Source organism: Salmo trutta, chromosome 18 (genome assembly GCF_901001165.1).
Source record: "Salmo trutta chromosome 18, fSalTru1.1, whole genome shotgun sequence".
Classification (NCBI taxonomy): Eukaryota; Metazoa; Chordata; class Actinopteri; order Salmoniformes; family Salmonidae; genus Salmo; species Salmo trutta.
In genome coordinates this window covers 5,992,859-6,007,771 of record NC_042974.1, presented here as the reverse complement: position 1 = coordinate 6,007,771, position 14,913 = coordinate 5,992,859, and the positions used below count along the sequence as shown (strand labels likewise).

The 14,913-nt window shown below is 46.1% G+C and overlaps 1 protein-coding gene across 3 annotated transcripts in view; it reads right to left on the bottom strand.

The window, feature by feature from the left end:
- Positions 1–14,913, bottom strand: part of col19a1 (collagen, type XIX, alpha 1) — a 161,212-nt gene that overhangs the window by 20,305 nt on the left and 125,994 nt on the right. For all 3 annotated transcript variants that reach the window (XM_029697582.1, XM_029697585.1, XM_029697583.1), the window contains one exon: positions 3,645–3,689. In XM_029697582.1, coding sequence (XP_029553442.1) covers positions 3,645–3,689 — 45 coding nt within the window. The remainder of the gene's footprint in view (positions 1–3,644; positions 3,690–14,913) is intronic.

Below are 14,913 nucleotides of genomic sequence, written 5' to 3'. Positions count from 1 at the left end.
GGTGGGGGTAGCCAGGTGGAAAGCATGGCCAGCCGTAGAAAAATGCTTATTGAAATTATCGATTATCATAGATTTATCGGTAGTGACAGTGTTACCTAGCCTCAGTGCAGTGGGCAGCTGGGAGGAGGTGCTCTTATTCTCCATGGACTTTACAGTGTCCCAAAACTTTTTTGGAATTAGTGCTACAGGATGCAAATTTCTAAGCTAGCCTTAGCTTTCCTAACTGACTGTGTGTATTGGTTCCTGACTTCCCTGAAAAGTTTCATATCGCGGGGGCTATTCGATGCTAATGCAATACGCCACAGGATGTTTTTGTGTTGGTCAAGGGCAGTCAAGTCTGGAGCGAACCAAGGGCTGTAGCTGTTCTTAGTTCAACATTTTTTGAATGGGGCATGCTTATTTAAGATTGTGAGGAAAGCACTTTTAAAGAGCAACCAGGCATCCTCTACTGACGGGATTAGGTCAATATCCTTCCTGGATACCGGGGCCAGGTCGATTAGAAAGGCCTGCTCGCTGAAGTGTTTTAGGGAGCGTTTGACCGTGATGAGGGGTGGGCGTTTCACCGCGGACCCATTACATACGCAAGCAATGAGGCAGTGATCGCTGAGATCCTGGTTGAAGACAGCAGAGGTGTATTTAGAGGGCAGGTTGGTCAGGATGATATCTATGAGGGTGCCCATGGTTATGGATTTACGGTTGTACCTTGTAGGTTCCAGGTACCTCTGGAGAGGTGGATTTTTAAAAGTAGAAGCTCAAATTGTTTGGGCACAGACCTGGATAGTATGACAGAACTCTGCAGGCAGTAGATTACAACTCTGCCACCTTTGGCAGTTCTATCTTGTCGGAAAATGTTGTAGTTGGGGATGGAAATGTCAGATTTTTTGGTGGCCTTCCTAAGCCAGAATTCAGACACAGCTAGGACATCAGGGTTGGCAGAGTGTGCTAAAGCAGTGAATAAAACAAACTTTGGGAGGAGGCTTCTGATGTTAACATGCATGAAACCAAGGCTTTTACGGTTACAGAAGTCAACAAATGAGAGTGCCTGGGGCCTGGGAATAGGTGTGGTGCTGGGTGCTATAGGGCCTGAGTTAACCTCTCCATCACCAGAGGAACAGAGGAGGGGTAAGATAAGGGTACGGCTAAAGGCTATTAGAACTGGTAGTCTAGTGCGTTGGGAACAGAGAATAAAATGAGCAGATTTCTGGGCGTGGTGGTGTGCTAAGAGGTGTGTTAATGACAGTACATATAGAGGTGTGTTAATGACAGTACATATAGAGGTGTGTTAATGACAGTACTGGATGAACGCTACATGGATGACAGTGTGGCTTTTAAATAGAAACGTGTGTGTGAGTGTGTGTACGCCTGCGTGCATGTTCGCACATGAGTACTGTATGAGTCTTGTAAGTGTACTTTTAAACCACAGTCACAGTGTCTTGAGAGAAGTCAGTTATTCAGAGATCTGTCTGCTTTGGGTGGCAGTGATGATTCTTAGGGGCACAGTGATGGTTCTTAGGGGGACAGTGATGGTTCTTAGGGTGACAGTGATGGTTCTTAGGATGACAGTGAGGGTTCTTAGAGTGGCAGTGAGGGTTCTTAGGGTGGCAGTGATGGTTCTTAGTGGGACAGTGATGGTTCTTAAGGGGACAGTGATGGTTATTAGGGGGGCAGTGATGGTTCTTAGGGGGACAGTGATGGTTCTTAGGGTGACAGTGATGGTTCTTAGGGTGACAGTGATGGTTCTTAGGGTGACAGTGATGGTTCTTATAGTGACAGTGATGGTTCTTAGGGTGACAGTGATGGTCCTTAAGGGGACAGTGATGGTTCTTAGGGTGACAGTGATGGTTCTTAGAGTGACAGTGATGGTTCTTAGGGTGACAGTGATGGTTCTTAGAGTGACAGTGATGGTTCTTAGGGTGACAGTGATGGTTCTTAGGATGACAGTGAGGGTTCTTAGGATGACAGTGAGGGTTCTTAGAGTGGCAGTGAGGGTTCTTAGGGTGGCAGTGAGGGTTCTTAGGGTGACAGTGATGGTTCTTAAGGGGACAGTGATGGTTCTTAGGGGGACAGTGATGGTTCTTAGGGTGACATTGATGGTTCTTAGGGTGGCAGTGATGGTTCTTAGTGGGACAGTGATGGTTCTTAAGGGGACAATGATGGTTCTTAGGGGGACAGTGATGGTTCTTAGGGGGACAGTGATGGTTCTTAGGGGGACAGTGATGGTTCTTAGGGTGACAGTGATGGTTCTTATAGTGACAGTGATGGTTCTTAGGGTGACAGTGATGGTTCTTAGAGGCACAGTGATGGTTCTTAGGGTGACAGTGATAGTTCTTAGAGTGACAGTGATGGTTCTTAGAGTGGCAGTGATGGTTCTTAGGGTGACAGTGATGGTTCTTAAGGGGACAGTGATGGTTCTTAGGGTGACAGTGATGGTTCTTATAGTGACAGTGATGGTTCTTAGGGTGACAGTGATGGTTCTTAGAGTGACAGTGATGGTTCTTAGGGTGACAGTGATGGTTCTTAGGGTGACAGTGATGGTTCTTAGAGTGACAGTGATGGTTCTTAGGTTGACAGTGATGGTTATTAGGTTGACAGTGATGATTCTTAGGGGGACAGTGATGGTTCTTAGACTGGCAGTGATGGTTCTTAGGGTGACAGTGATGGTTCTTAGGGTGACAGTGATGGTTCTTAGGGGGACAGTGATGGTTCTTAGAGTCGCAGTGATGGTTCTTAGGGGGACAGTGATGGTTCTTAGGGTGACAGTGATGGTTCTTAGGGTGACAGTGATGGTTCTTAGGGGGACAGTGATGTTCTTAGGGGGACAGTGATGGTTCTTAGGGTGACAGTGATGGTTCTTAGGGTGACAGTGATGGTTCTTAGGGTGACAGTGATGGTTCTTAGGGTGACATTGATGGTTCTTAGAGTGACAGTGATGGTTCTTAGGGTGACAGTGATCCTTTCTTAGGTGACAGTGATGGTTCAGGCTCATTTTCTCAGTGTTCAGTGATACCTTAGGCCGGCGATAGTGCTGCGTCGATAGTATTGAATACCCTGATACCCATGCCTCTGAGAGATGAGTCTCAATTAGGACTACTGTGGATCTCTTCTACAGAGGAGTCTCAATTAGGACTATTGTGGATCTCTCCTACAGATGAGTCTCAATTAGGACTACTGTGGATCTCTTCTACAGAGGAGTCTCAATTAGGACTACTGTGGATCTCTCCTACAGAGGAGTCTCAATTAGGACTACTGTGGATCTCTTCTACAGAGGAGTCTCAATTAGGACTACTGTGGATCTCTCCTACAGAGGAGTCTCAATTAGGACTACTGTGGATCTCTCCTACAGATGAAGGAGACCTGAATATATTTGGTTCTTTGTGAGATACATGCAGGTGAGAGTTAAAAAGAGCTCCTGGTTGAATGATTGATCTTTCGACATGAGACAGAAGTGTGTGTTTAGTGGGAGTAAACATTGATTGACAGGCATGTGCCGTATGTATACCATACAGGAGGACTGTCTGCAAGTAAGCATTGAATTGGATGATGTATACCATGCATATCCCATACAACTTCAAACTGAAACGGTCTGTGACAGTGGCAAACAGAAGGAAGGAAGGAAGAAATGCAGCATCAGCATCAGTACTTACAGGTAGGCCTCTGGGTCCAGGTTCCCCTGTCTTCCCTCGACGACCCTGTAACACACACAGAGAGACGAGAGGAAGTGAGACAGGTGTCAGATGGAGAACATGAACTAGAAGTTCACACAAGTGTCAGCTGGGCTGTGTCTACATACACACTAATACCAGAGAGAGAGAGAGAGAGAGAGAGAGAGAGAGAGAGAGAGAGAGAGAGAGAGAGAGAGAGAGAGAGAGAGAGAGAGAGAGAGAGATGACAAGGAGCAACAAGTTCCCACCAGTGGCATCTGGGTCTACTACACATTGCCAACAGTCAGGCTAGGGGGCTAGCCAGCTAGCTGCTCCTGTCTGGCTGAGTCCCAAATGTACCCCTATTCCTTATATAGTGCACTACTTTTGACCAGAGACTTATGGGTCCTGGTCGAAAGTACAGCACTAATTAGGGAAAAGGCTGCCATTTGGGACACATCCTGCCTGTCTGTCGGGCACTGTAGTTAATTAGCTTTAAATGAACATGAAGCAAACAGCTTAATTGCTCTCTCCCTATGTGGTACACTAGTCTTTGTTCCCCCTGTGGTTTATCACCCTGCTACCCAGCTGTGTGTGTCCCTGGCCACATCAATCAACCAGCCAGTAGTGACAACAAGCCCAGGCCAAGAGCATGGCTGGGGGTCCTTCACCAGGATGAGGTCACAGTGGACCAATCACGTACATACAGTATCATGTTGTTATGATGGGTTTTCTGATTTCTGATTGGATTATAATGTTACCCAAGACCTTCATAATCACAACTCAATTAATATTTTTTGCGATAGCATATTTATGAAACGTATTTTTTAGACTGTTAGTCATTGGCTCAGAACAGGTTGGCTTGATGCCCAGTTTTTTTAGTGTTAAACATGTTTATGATTTGTTTTCTGATTGGTTAAAATGTGTGGGTTATTCTCAATGTGACATGCCTTTGAACATGGCCTTAGCTGTGGTAAATTCACAATATGCTATACACTACATACCATACTTACATATGGTGGTATAGCTGACCATATACCACACGACATATCAAGCCTTATTGCTTAATTTAGAGCTTCTATTGAGAGTATTTGATTAACTTTGTACTGTAAAACTGTTGTGACTGTGTTTCTGGAAGACTAGCCATCTTTAATGAGATAACGACTGCTACTTAAACTAATCAAAGTTGCTCTAATTGACATGAAGATGATATGAGAGAATATTAGTGTCCACATGAGGAATGAGGAGATGAATCTCTATGGACTTCCTTCAGATGAAGTGGCTTGGCATCACACAGTCACTGTGGTGGGCAGTAGTGCCTAGTGTGTGTGTGTGTGTGTGTGTGTGTGTGTGTGTGTGTGTGTGTGTGTGTGTGTGTGTGTGTGTGTGTGTGTGTGTGTGTGTGTGTGTGTGTGTGTGTGTGTGTGTGAGAGAGAGAGTGTGTGTGAGAGTGGGTGACTGTGTGTGTCTGTGTGTGAGAGTGGGTGACTGTGTGTGTCTGTGTGTATGTGTGTGAGAGTGGGTGACTGTGTGTGTCTGTGTGTATGTGTGTGAGAGTGGGTGACTGTGTGTGTCTGTGTGTATGTGTGTGAGAGTGGGTGACTGTGCATGCATGCATGTTTGTGTCCAGAGTTTGGGAGACTTTCAAACTGCTAAGATGAGAGATAGTCTCAGAACATGCCCAGGCCCACACCAACTGAATGTACATAATCAACCAGCAACAGCTACAACAGAGACTAAGGCATAAACACCATCAGCTCTTCCTAGGTCTCAATCCAAGCCTTGAATGTAGCCTACATCCCTGCCACAACCCTCCATGTAATACTGTCTGTATTGACAGTAGGCCTGTAATACGTGGCCTATACAAACTGACTGTCTGTTTTCACCCCCTTGACTTAGTGTCTGCATTCCAAATTGCACCCTATTCCCTATTTAGTGCACCACTTGGTCAAACGTAGTGCCCTATATCGGTAATAGGGTGCAATTTGTGACAAAGACAGTGGCTGTGAGGATCTATTAGAGAGGATTGGATCAGAACCCTGATGAAAAGACAGACAGGGAATCAACACAAAGAGACGAGTCACTCCACTCTTCCCCTTCCACTTCCTCTGACACACACATCTACATAGACTTTGACTTTAGACACTCTGTGTGTGTGTGTGTGTGTGTGTGAGAGAGAGAGAGTTTGTGTGTGTGTGTGAGAGAGAGAGTTTTTGTGTGTGTGTGTGTGTGTGTGTGTGTGAGAGAGAGAGAGTTTGTGTGTGTGTGTGTGTGTGATAGAGAGTTTGTGTGTGTGTGTGAGAGAGGGAGAGAGTTTGTGTGTGTGCGAGAAAGAGAGAGTTTGTGTGTGTGAGAGGGAGAGAGTTTGTGTGTGTGTGTGTGTGTGAGAGTTTTTTTTTGTTTGTGTGTGTGTGGTGTGTGTGTGTGTGTATGCACGTGTGTGTGGTGTGTGGTGTGTGGTGTGTGGTGTGTGGTGTGTGTGTGTGTGTGTGTGTGTGTGTGTGTGTGTGTGTGTGTGTGTGTGTGTGTGTGTGTGTGTGTGTGTGTGTGGTCCTTAAAGACTTTGATTATCTGGGTGTTTGATTCTGCCTGAAACACAAACAGGCTACAACAGAATAATGGAGCTAACTCTCTGAGCCCTGCTGCTTTTAATCAGCACGCAGTGGGAAGCCCAGGGACAACCTTACTGATCAACTTCATGGAACCTGTCAGGGTGTGTGTGTGGTGTGTGTGTGGTGTGTTTGTGTGTGTGTGTGGTGTGTGTGGTGTGTGGTGTGTGTGGTGTGTGGTGTGTGGTGTGTGTGGTGTCTGTGGTGTGTGGTGTGTGGTGTGTGTGTCGTGTGTGGTGTGTGTCGTGTGTGTGGTGAGTAGTGTGTGTGGTGTGTAGTGTGTGGTGTGTGGTGAATGTATATTGTGTGTATAGTGTGTATTGCGTGTGGTGTGTGTGGTGTGTGTAGTGTGTGGTGTGTGGTGAATGTATATTGTGTGTATAGTGTGTATTGCGTGTGGTGTGTGTGGTGTGTTTAGTGTGTGTGGTGTGTGTGGTGTGTGGTGAATGTATATTGTGTGTATAGTGTGTATTGCGTGTGGTGTGTGTGGTGTGTGTAGTGTGTGTGGTGAATGTATATTGTGTGTATAGTGTGTATTGCGTGTGGTGTGTGTGGTGTGTGTGGTGTGTGTGGTGTGTAGTGTGTGTGGTGAATGTATATTGTGTGTATAGTGTGTATTGTGTGTGGTGTGTGTGGTGTGTAGTGTGTGTTTTAAAGAGTGAATCATGTATAAAGGGCTGGAGAGAAAGAGAGCACCTTTTCAACTTGAGGTGAATAGTTTCATTATGTTCTTTGATAATTAAATGCTAAGAGTAAATCACACACACACACACACACACACACACACACACACACACACACACACACACACACACACACACACACACACACACACACACACACACACACAATACACACACAATACACACACACTCTGTTGACAGTTTGTTGAAGTGTTAGCCCTCTCACTCTCAGCCTTGTTGCTCCCCTGAACCTAAAACAACAGTAGATTACAGACATCAGTACAGAGATATAACTCATGAATATTTAACCTAGTACTATTCCAAACAGGTAATGAATTATGCAATTCTTGACAAAATGATCTCTCCATATTCACCCTCAAAACCCTTAACTATGAAGTGCATACTGATTTTGATGTGTGTGTTTCCTTCATAATTTCAGTTTAACAAGTGAATGATGATATATGATAAATCAAATCCCTATTGCTTTATATTGTGAGAACACTAACCATGGTCTACTGGTCAGTACACATTCTGTATGTATCGTTGTAGGAACCATAGAACGTGTGTATGCAGGGATGCGTGTCACAATGGTCATTTACTGTTAGCACAAGCGGAGACACGCTGTCCTTTTAGAAAACAGGCTATCAATGACACAGCAGCGCTGCTGCACCTAGTCAAAATAGTCTAGAAGCGATTGCTAACGAACAATTTTAGCTGGCTAGCTAATCATCTTGAATAACTGTGGGCCAAAGCAATGAACTTATTTAGTGTTAATTAGCGTCTCCAGTAATGTTTACTTTTTGAGGTTCTATGAAGTCTCCTCTTTCCAAGAGCATTCTAACAGATAACTGACCTGAGAGACAGACAGACAGATACATGAATGTCTTGATACAGTTGATACACTATTAGTTAACAGCACAAAAGTACCCAGAAAACCTTCTAAAAGGACTCATTTGAGGCAGAAAGGAGTTGCAGCACTCGTTGAAAAGGCAGGGATTAATTTGTTATTTACTCACTTTATTGGATTGTTTAGGATGATTACCGACGTCTCGGTATGCCGGTACGGCTGTGTATTTGAAAGGAGCCCATTCTAACGTACATACTCTTCCCACAGCCACTGTGTCAAACGAGACTACGCCCAAGTCCCAAATGGCACCCTATTGCCTACGTAGTGCACTACTTTTGATCAAAAGTAGTGCACTATATAGGGAACAAGGTGCTGTTTGGGATGCAGACATAGTGTCTCTCCAGACCATCTATCCTGATGATGAGTCACAGCACAGAGATGAAGGCTACGTCCCGAATGGCACCCTATTTCCAACGTAGTGCACTACTTTTGATGGGTCCTGGTCAAAAATAGTGTACCATTTAGGATACACACTATGTACTCTCCAGTACATCTGGACTGAACTGCCTCCACATCAATGGATTTTCCTTCAACTGGACTCATTAGTCTAGCGCAACAGCTGGGGGTCTGAAAAAGCCTTGGTCTCTCAGCCTTGGTCACTCAGCCTTGGTCACGCAGCCTTGGAACTTTTCAGCTGCACTATTGCTACATGTACATGTATATCCAAACACCATTATTAGATTCCATCATTCTGAACTACAACATGGTCCAAGTACTGCTCGAGCCCCTGGAATGACAGTGAAATGTCAGAGAGCATAGACTAAAAGCCTTCCTTCAGTTGTACTGAGGCTCTAGTCTTGTTCAACCACAGAACTTTCTCTCCCTTCACCCCTCTCCGCTCTCTTTGTATCCCCTCTCCCCATCTCTACTTCCTTCCCACTCTTCCCTCCTCCTCTCTACCTTTTCCCTTCTCTCCCCTCGTCTTTCTACCTTCTATCCTCGTCCTTCCCCCACTCTCCTCTCCCCCTCACCTCTTCTCCTTTCCTCCCCTCCCCCTCCTATCCCCCCCTCACCTCTTCTCCCCCCCTCCCTCCTTACCTCTTCTCCTTTCTTACCCCCCCACCCCCTCTCCCTATATCTGTTGGATCACAGTGTGGCAATCTGTTGCTAGGCAACGCCAAGTGTCTTATAAATTTGACAACATCCGTGAGTTTGATATTATTTGAGTTCTGCAGTGAAGCCCTCCTTTAGGTCATTGCCATATATTAGAGGGAGGGAGGGAGGACAGGAAGGAGGGAGAGATGATGAGGGAAGACAGGAAGGATGGAGAGATGAGGAAGGGAGGGAGGGAGGGAAGACAGGAAGGAGGGAGAGATGAGGGAGGGATGGAGGGAAGACAGGAAGGAGGGAGAGGAGAGGCAGGGATGTAGGGAAGACAGGAAGGATGGAGAGATGAGGGAGGGATGGAGGGAAGACAGGAAGGATGGAGAGGTGATGAGGGAAGACAGGAAGGATGGAGAGATGAGGAAGGGAGGGAGGGAGGGAAGACAGGAAGGAGGGAGAGATGAGGGAGGGATGGAGGGAAGATAGGAAGGAGGGAGAGACAAGGGAGGGAGGGAGGGAGGGAGGGAGGGAGGGAGGGAGGGAGGGAAGACAGCAAGGATGGAGAGATGAGGGAGGGATGGAGGGAAGACAGGAAGGAGGGAGAGGAGAGGCAGGGATGTAGGGAAGACAGGAAGGATGGAGAGATGAGGGAGGGATGGAGGGAAGACAGGAAGGATGGAGAGGTGAGGGAGGGAAGTGTAGGGAGGAGAGGAAGGATAGAGAGATGAGGGAGGGAGGGAGGGAAGACAGGAAGGATGGAGAGATGAGGGAGGGAAGACAGGAATTAGGGAGAGATGAGGGAGGGATGGAGGGAAGACAGGAAGGAGGGAGAGATGAGGAGGGAAGTGTAGGGAGGAGAGGAAGGAGGGAGAGATGAGGAGGGAAGTGTAGGGAGGAGAGGAAGGATGGAGAGATGAGGAGGGAAGTGTAGGGAGGAGAGGAAGGATGGAGAGATGAGGAGGGAAGTGTAGGGAGGAGAGGAAGGATGGAGAGATGAGGAGGGAAGTGTAGGGAGGAGAGGACCATGCTCCAAACCCCTTTAGACTGAGTAGTAGAAGACCATCTATCTGCTCTGTAATATCAGTAATACACCACCATGTACACAGACACACACACACACACCATATATTTAGATGATAATATTTACGAGCAGTACTGTAAAACAGAAGAAAGAAACAACTATTGAGGGCTGTTATAGGACCAACACCCCATTTTACCTCAACAAATCACCCTGCTCAGGAACACAATGACATCACAAGGGCACACCTGTCTGGCTCATCTTTATAGTTCCAGTGTTTGGTGTCTCTTGTCTGCTGGTAAACAGTAAACACAGCTGTGTGTAGATTGTTGTAAATAAATATGCCATTCAGATCCTGATCAATTTGTTGTACGAAAGACTCAGGCTGCCTGAACACACGTCCCCTAAGGGACACACAGTCACACACACAGACCACCCACACACACAGACCACCCACACACACACACACACACACACACACACCCGGTCTCCCTGAGGGACTGAGGCATCAGCTCATGCAGAAAGAGTGTCTTGTGAGTGGTCCAGTCGGGGAAAAGGTCATCTCTCATATGAGCACCGGAGAGATCTGTGCTGACTGACTGACTGACTCTCTGACTGACTGATTGACTGACTGACCTTGGTGACTGACTCTCTGACTGACTGATTGACTGGTCTTGGTGACTGACTGACTCTCTGATTTAGAATGGTCACATCAGACCATTGCCTCCTTCCTCTTCCCCAAACAAGACTAGGCCATCCACAACTCGTGCAAAGGTTGCCATGACACCATATATATTTCTCTGTGGAGTGAGACATCACCAAACATTATTAATCCACCCACCCACCCACCCACTCATCCATCCACCTACTCATCCATCCATCCACCCACCCACCCAACCACCCACCCACCCACCCACCCACTCATCCATCCACCTACTCATCCATCCACCCACCCACCCACCCACCCACTCATCCATCCACCTACTCATCCATCCACCCACCCATCAATCAATCCATCCACCCATCCATCCATCCATCCACCCACCCACCCACCCACCCATCCACCCATCCATCCATCCATCCATCCATCCATCCATCCACCCATCCAGAGGAAGCAAGTTTGAGTCAGACATCGTCATTATTCCAAATTCGTTGGCCCCTGAACGCTTCAGTCCAACCCGGAGACAAGGCACTAACCTTTCCTATAACAACTAATTGTTCCTAGACACCACCAATTACCCTGATGAGTCTACCAGGAAGCCTGCAAAACAACTTCTAATATATTCCTTAATTAATTCATGAAATGTTATCCTTTCCCTTCTGCAGATGTTTTCTGTTTTCTTGTTTTGCACTCAGAAACCGTCTTACTTCTACAGATGGTGGCAACAACTTTCAGAGGAGAGAGAGAGAGTGAGAGACAGAGAGAGAAAGAGAGGAACTGAGACAGAGCTGCATTTCCTGACAAAATATAAAAATATAAACTAATTAGAGTGTGTCATTTCCCCAAATTTGAAACCCTTATTCAAGGTTTCAAAGACCTCTCTGATGAGGATAGGCTACCCGTCCTGTTGGGGGAGGACGCAGAGAGCTGTGGGTTGGCAGCGCACTACATTGCTGCCTGCCATAAGATGAAGGACAGTGTCTGACAGACCAAACAACCAGCACGTCCTCTTTTATTATTGCTATTGTTAAACGTATGGTTATTTTGACCCTTGGTTATTGTTCTTACTGTTGTCCCATTGACAATATAGATTTTTACATTTTTTATTATGTTAATATTGGGATGGAGGGAAGACAGGAGAGAAAGACAGAGAGAGAGAATCAGTTATAGAACCCATTGCCCTTTATGGTTGTGAAATCTGGGGTCCGCTTACCTACCAAGAATTCTCAAATGGGACAAACACCAAATTGAGACTCTGCGACTTTGCAAAAATATCCTCTGTGTACAACGTAAAACACCAAATAATGTATGCAGAGCAGAATTAGGCCGAAACCCGCTAATTATCAAAATCCAGAAAAGAGCCATTAAATTCGACAACCACCTAAAAGGAAGCTATTCCCAAACCTTTCATAACAAAGCCATCACCTACAGAGAGATGAACCTGGAGAAGAGTCCCCTAAGCAAGCTGGTCCTGGGGCTCGGTTCACAAACACAAACAGACCCAACAGAGCCCCAGGACAGCAACACAATTATACCCAACCAAATCATGAGAAAACAGCAAGATAATTACTTGACACATTGGAAAGAATTTACAAAAAAACTGAGTAAACTAGAATGCTATTTGGCCCTAAACAGAGAGTACACAGTGGCAGAATACCTGACCACTGTGACTGACCCAAAATTAAGGAAAGCTTTGACTATGTGCAGACTCAGTGAGCGTAGCCTTGCTATTGAGAAAGGCCGCCGAATGCAGACCTGGCTCTCAAGAGAAGACAGGCTATGTGCACACTGCCCACAAAATGAGGTGGAAACTGAGCTGCACTTCCTAACCTCCTGCCAAATGTATGACCATATAAGAGACATGTATTTCCCTCAGATTACACTAATCCAATTTTGATAAACTCACATATCTATTGGATGAAATACCACAGTGTGCCATCACAACAGCAAGATTTGAGACCTTATGCAACAAGAAAAGGGTAACCAGTGAAGAACAAACACCATTGTAAATACAACTTATATTTATGTTTATTTATTTTCCCTTTTGTACTTTAACTATTTGCACATCATTACAACACTGTATAAAGACATAATATGACATTTGAAATGTCTTTATTCTTTTGTAACTTTTGTGAGTGTAATGTTTACTGTTCATTTTTTATTGTTTATTTCATTATTGTTTATGATCTACTTCCTGATCTCCAAACAAGATGTTCTGGAAATAAGGTCAGGCTATAGATTGGATCAAAACACTATGAATTCGTCCTGCATTCTGTTAAGAGTCTTGGTTTAACAAGAGAGGGAGGAGAACCATACAGGCAGATTAACAGTGTACTTACTCTCAATAATAGCTCAACCTGTTATGTTAGGAAACAGGAAACGGTGGTCCTGTGTAGCTTGGCTGGTAAAGGATGTGTTGCTAGCAATGCCAAGGTTGTAGGTTCAATTCCAGCAGGGTAGACACTGAGTGCTCTTTTCTCCTGTCCCACCTGCTCGCTCTGGTCTGCTATCTGAAGACACTGTCTGTCCACTCTGGTCTGCTATCTGAAGACACTGTCCCACCTATCCACTCTGGTCTGCTATCTGAAGACACTGTCCACTCTGGTCTGCTATCTGAAGACACTGTCCCTCCTGTCCACTCTGGTCTGCTATCTGAAGACACTGTCCACTCTGGTCTGCTATCTGAAGACACTGTCCCTCCTGTCCACTCTGGTCTGCTATCTGAAGACACTGTCCCACCTGTCCACTCTGGTCTGCTATCTGAAGACACTGTCCCTCCTGTCCACTCTGGTCTGCTATCTGAAGACACTGTCCCACCTGCCCACTCTGGTCTGCTATCTGAAGACACTTTCCACTCTGGTCTGCTATCTGAAGACACTGTCCCACCTGCCCACTCTGGTCTGCTATCTGAAGACACTGTCCCACCTGTCCACTCTGGTCTGCTATCTGAAGACACTGTCCACTCTGGTCTGCTATCTGAAGACACTGTCCACTCTGGTCTGCTATCTGAAGACACTGTCCCACCTGCCCACTCTGGTCTGCTATCTGAAGACACTGTCCACTCTGGTCTGCTATCTGAAGACACTGTCCACTCTGGTCTGCTATCTGAAGACACTGTCCACTCTGGTCTGCTATCTGAAGACACTGTCCCACCTGTCCACTCTGGTCTGCTATCTGAAGACACTGTCCACTCTGGTCTGCTATCTGAAGACACTGTCCCACCTGTCCACTCTGGTCTGCTATCTGAAGACACTGTCCACTCTGGTCTGCTATCTGAAGACACTGTCCACTCTGGTCTGCTATCTGAAGACACCACACAACTAAGCATTTCACTACATCCACAATAACATCTGCGAAACATGTGTATGTGACCAATAAAATGTGATTTGATTTGAAATACTAGCCCTCTCTGGGCTGCTAACTGAAGACACCACACTACCAAAAACTGGTGAGATCTTTCATATACTTTGAGTTTTTTGATTTAGCCTGCCTTGTGTGGGTGGGGTTTACAGTTTTGGGACTATTCTGTTGGTTACATTGCACCATGCAAGCTCAAATGGAACATAGATACAGCATTTGAAATTATTTGTAATACTATTTGAAGCCAGGTGTTCACACCACTGCACCAGAGAGGGAGGAACTGGCTCAGAGAACACTAGTGGCCCTTTGCACTCGGAGAAGCCGCAATAAAATAGGATTTGTTCCAGTTGTTTCCTGAGGGTTATGATGGGGCGGACGAGTGTGTGTGTGTGTTACTGAGGGTTATGATGGGGCGGACGAGTGTGTGTGTGTGTGTTTGTGTGTGTGTGTGTGTGTTACTGAGGGTTAAGATGGGGCGGACAAGTGTGTGTGTTTGTGTGTGTGTGTTACTGAGGGTTATGATGGGGCGGACAAGTGTGTGTGTTTGTGTGTGTGTGTTACTGAGGGTTAAGATGGGGCGGACGAGTGTGTGTGTTACTGAGTGTTAAGATGGGGCGGACAAGTGTGTGTGTGTGTGTGTGTGTGTGTGTGTGTGTGTGTGTGTGTGTGTGTGTGTGTGTGTGTGTGTGTGTGTGTGTGTGTGTGTGTGTGTGTGTGTGTGTGTGTGTGTGTGTTACTGAGGGTTAAGATGGGGCGGACGAGTGTGTGTGTGTGTGTTACTGAGGGTTAAGAGGGGAGCGGCCGAGGGCAGAGACAGAACGGTAAAGCCGACAGCTGCTTGGCAGCGGCTCAAAACGCAGCTTAGCATTTTCCTTTTCCACTGTTCTGACTGACTGGCACACAATAAGTATGTTCCAATTGGGACCCTATTCACTATATAGTGCACTGATTTGGACCAGGGCCCATAAGCCTCTGGTCAAAAGTAGTGCA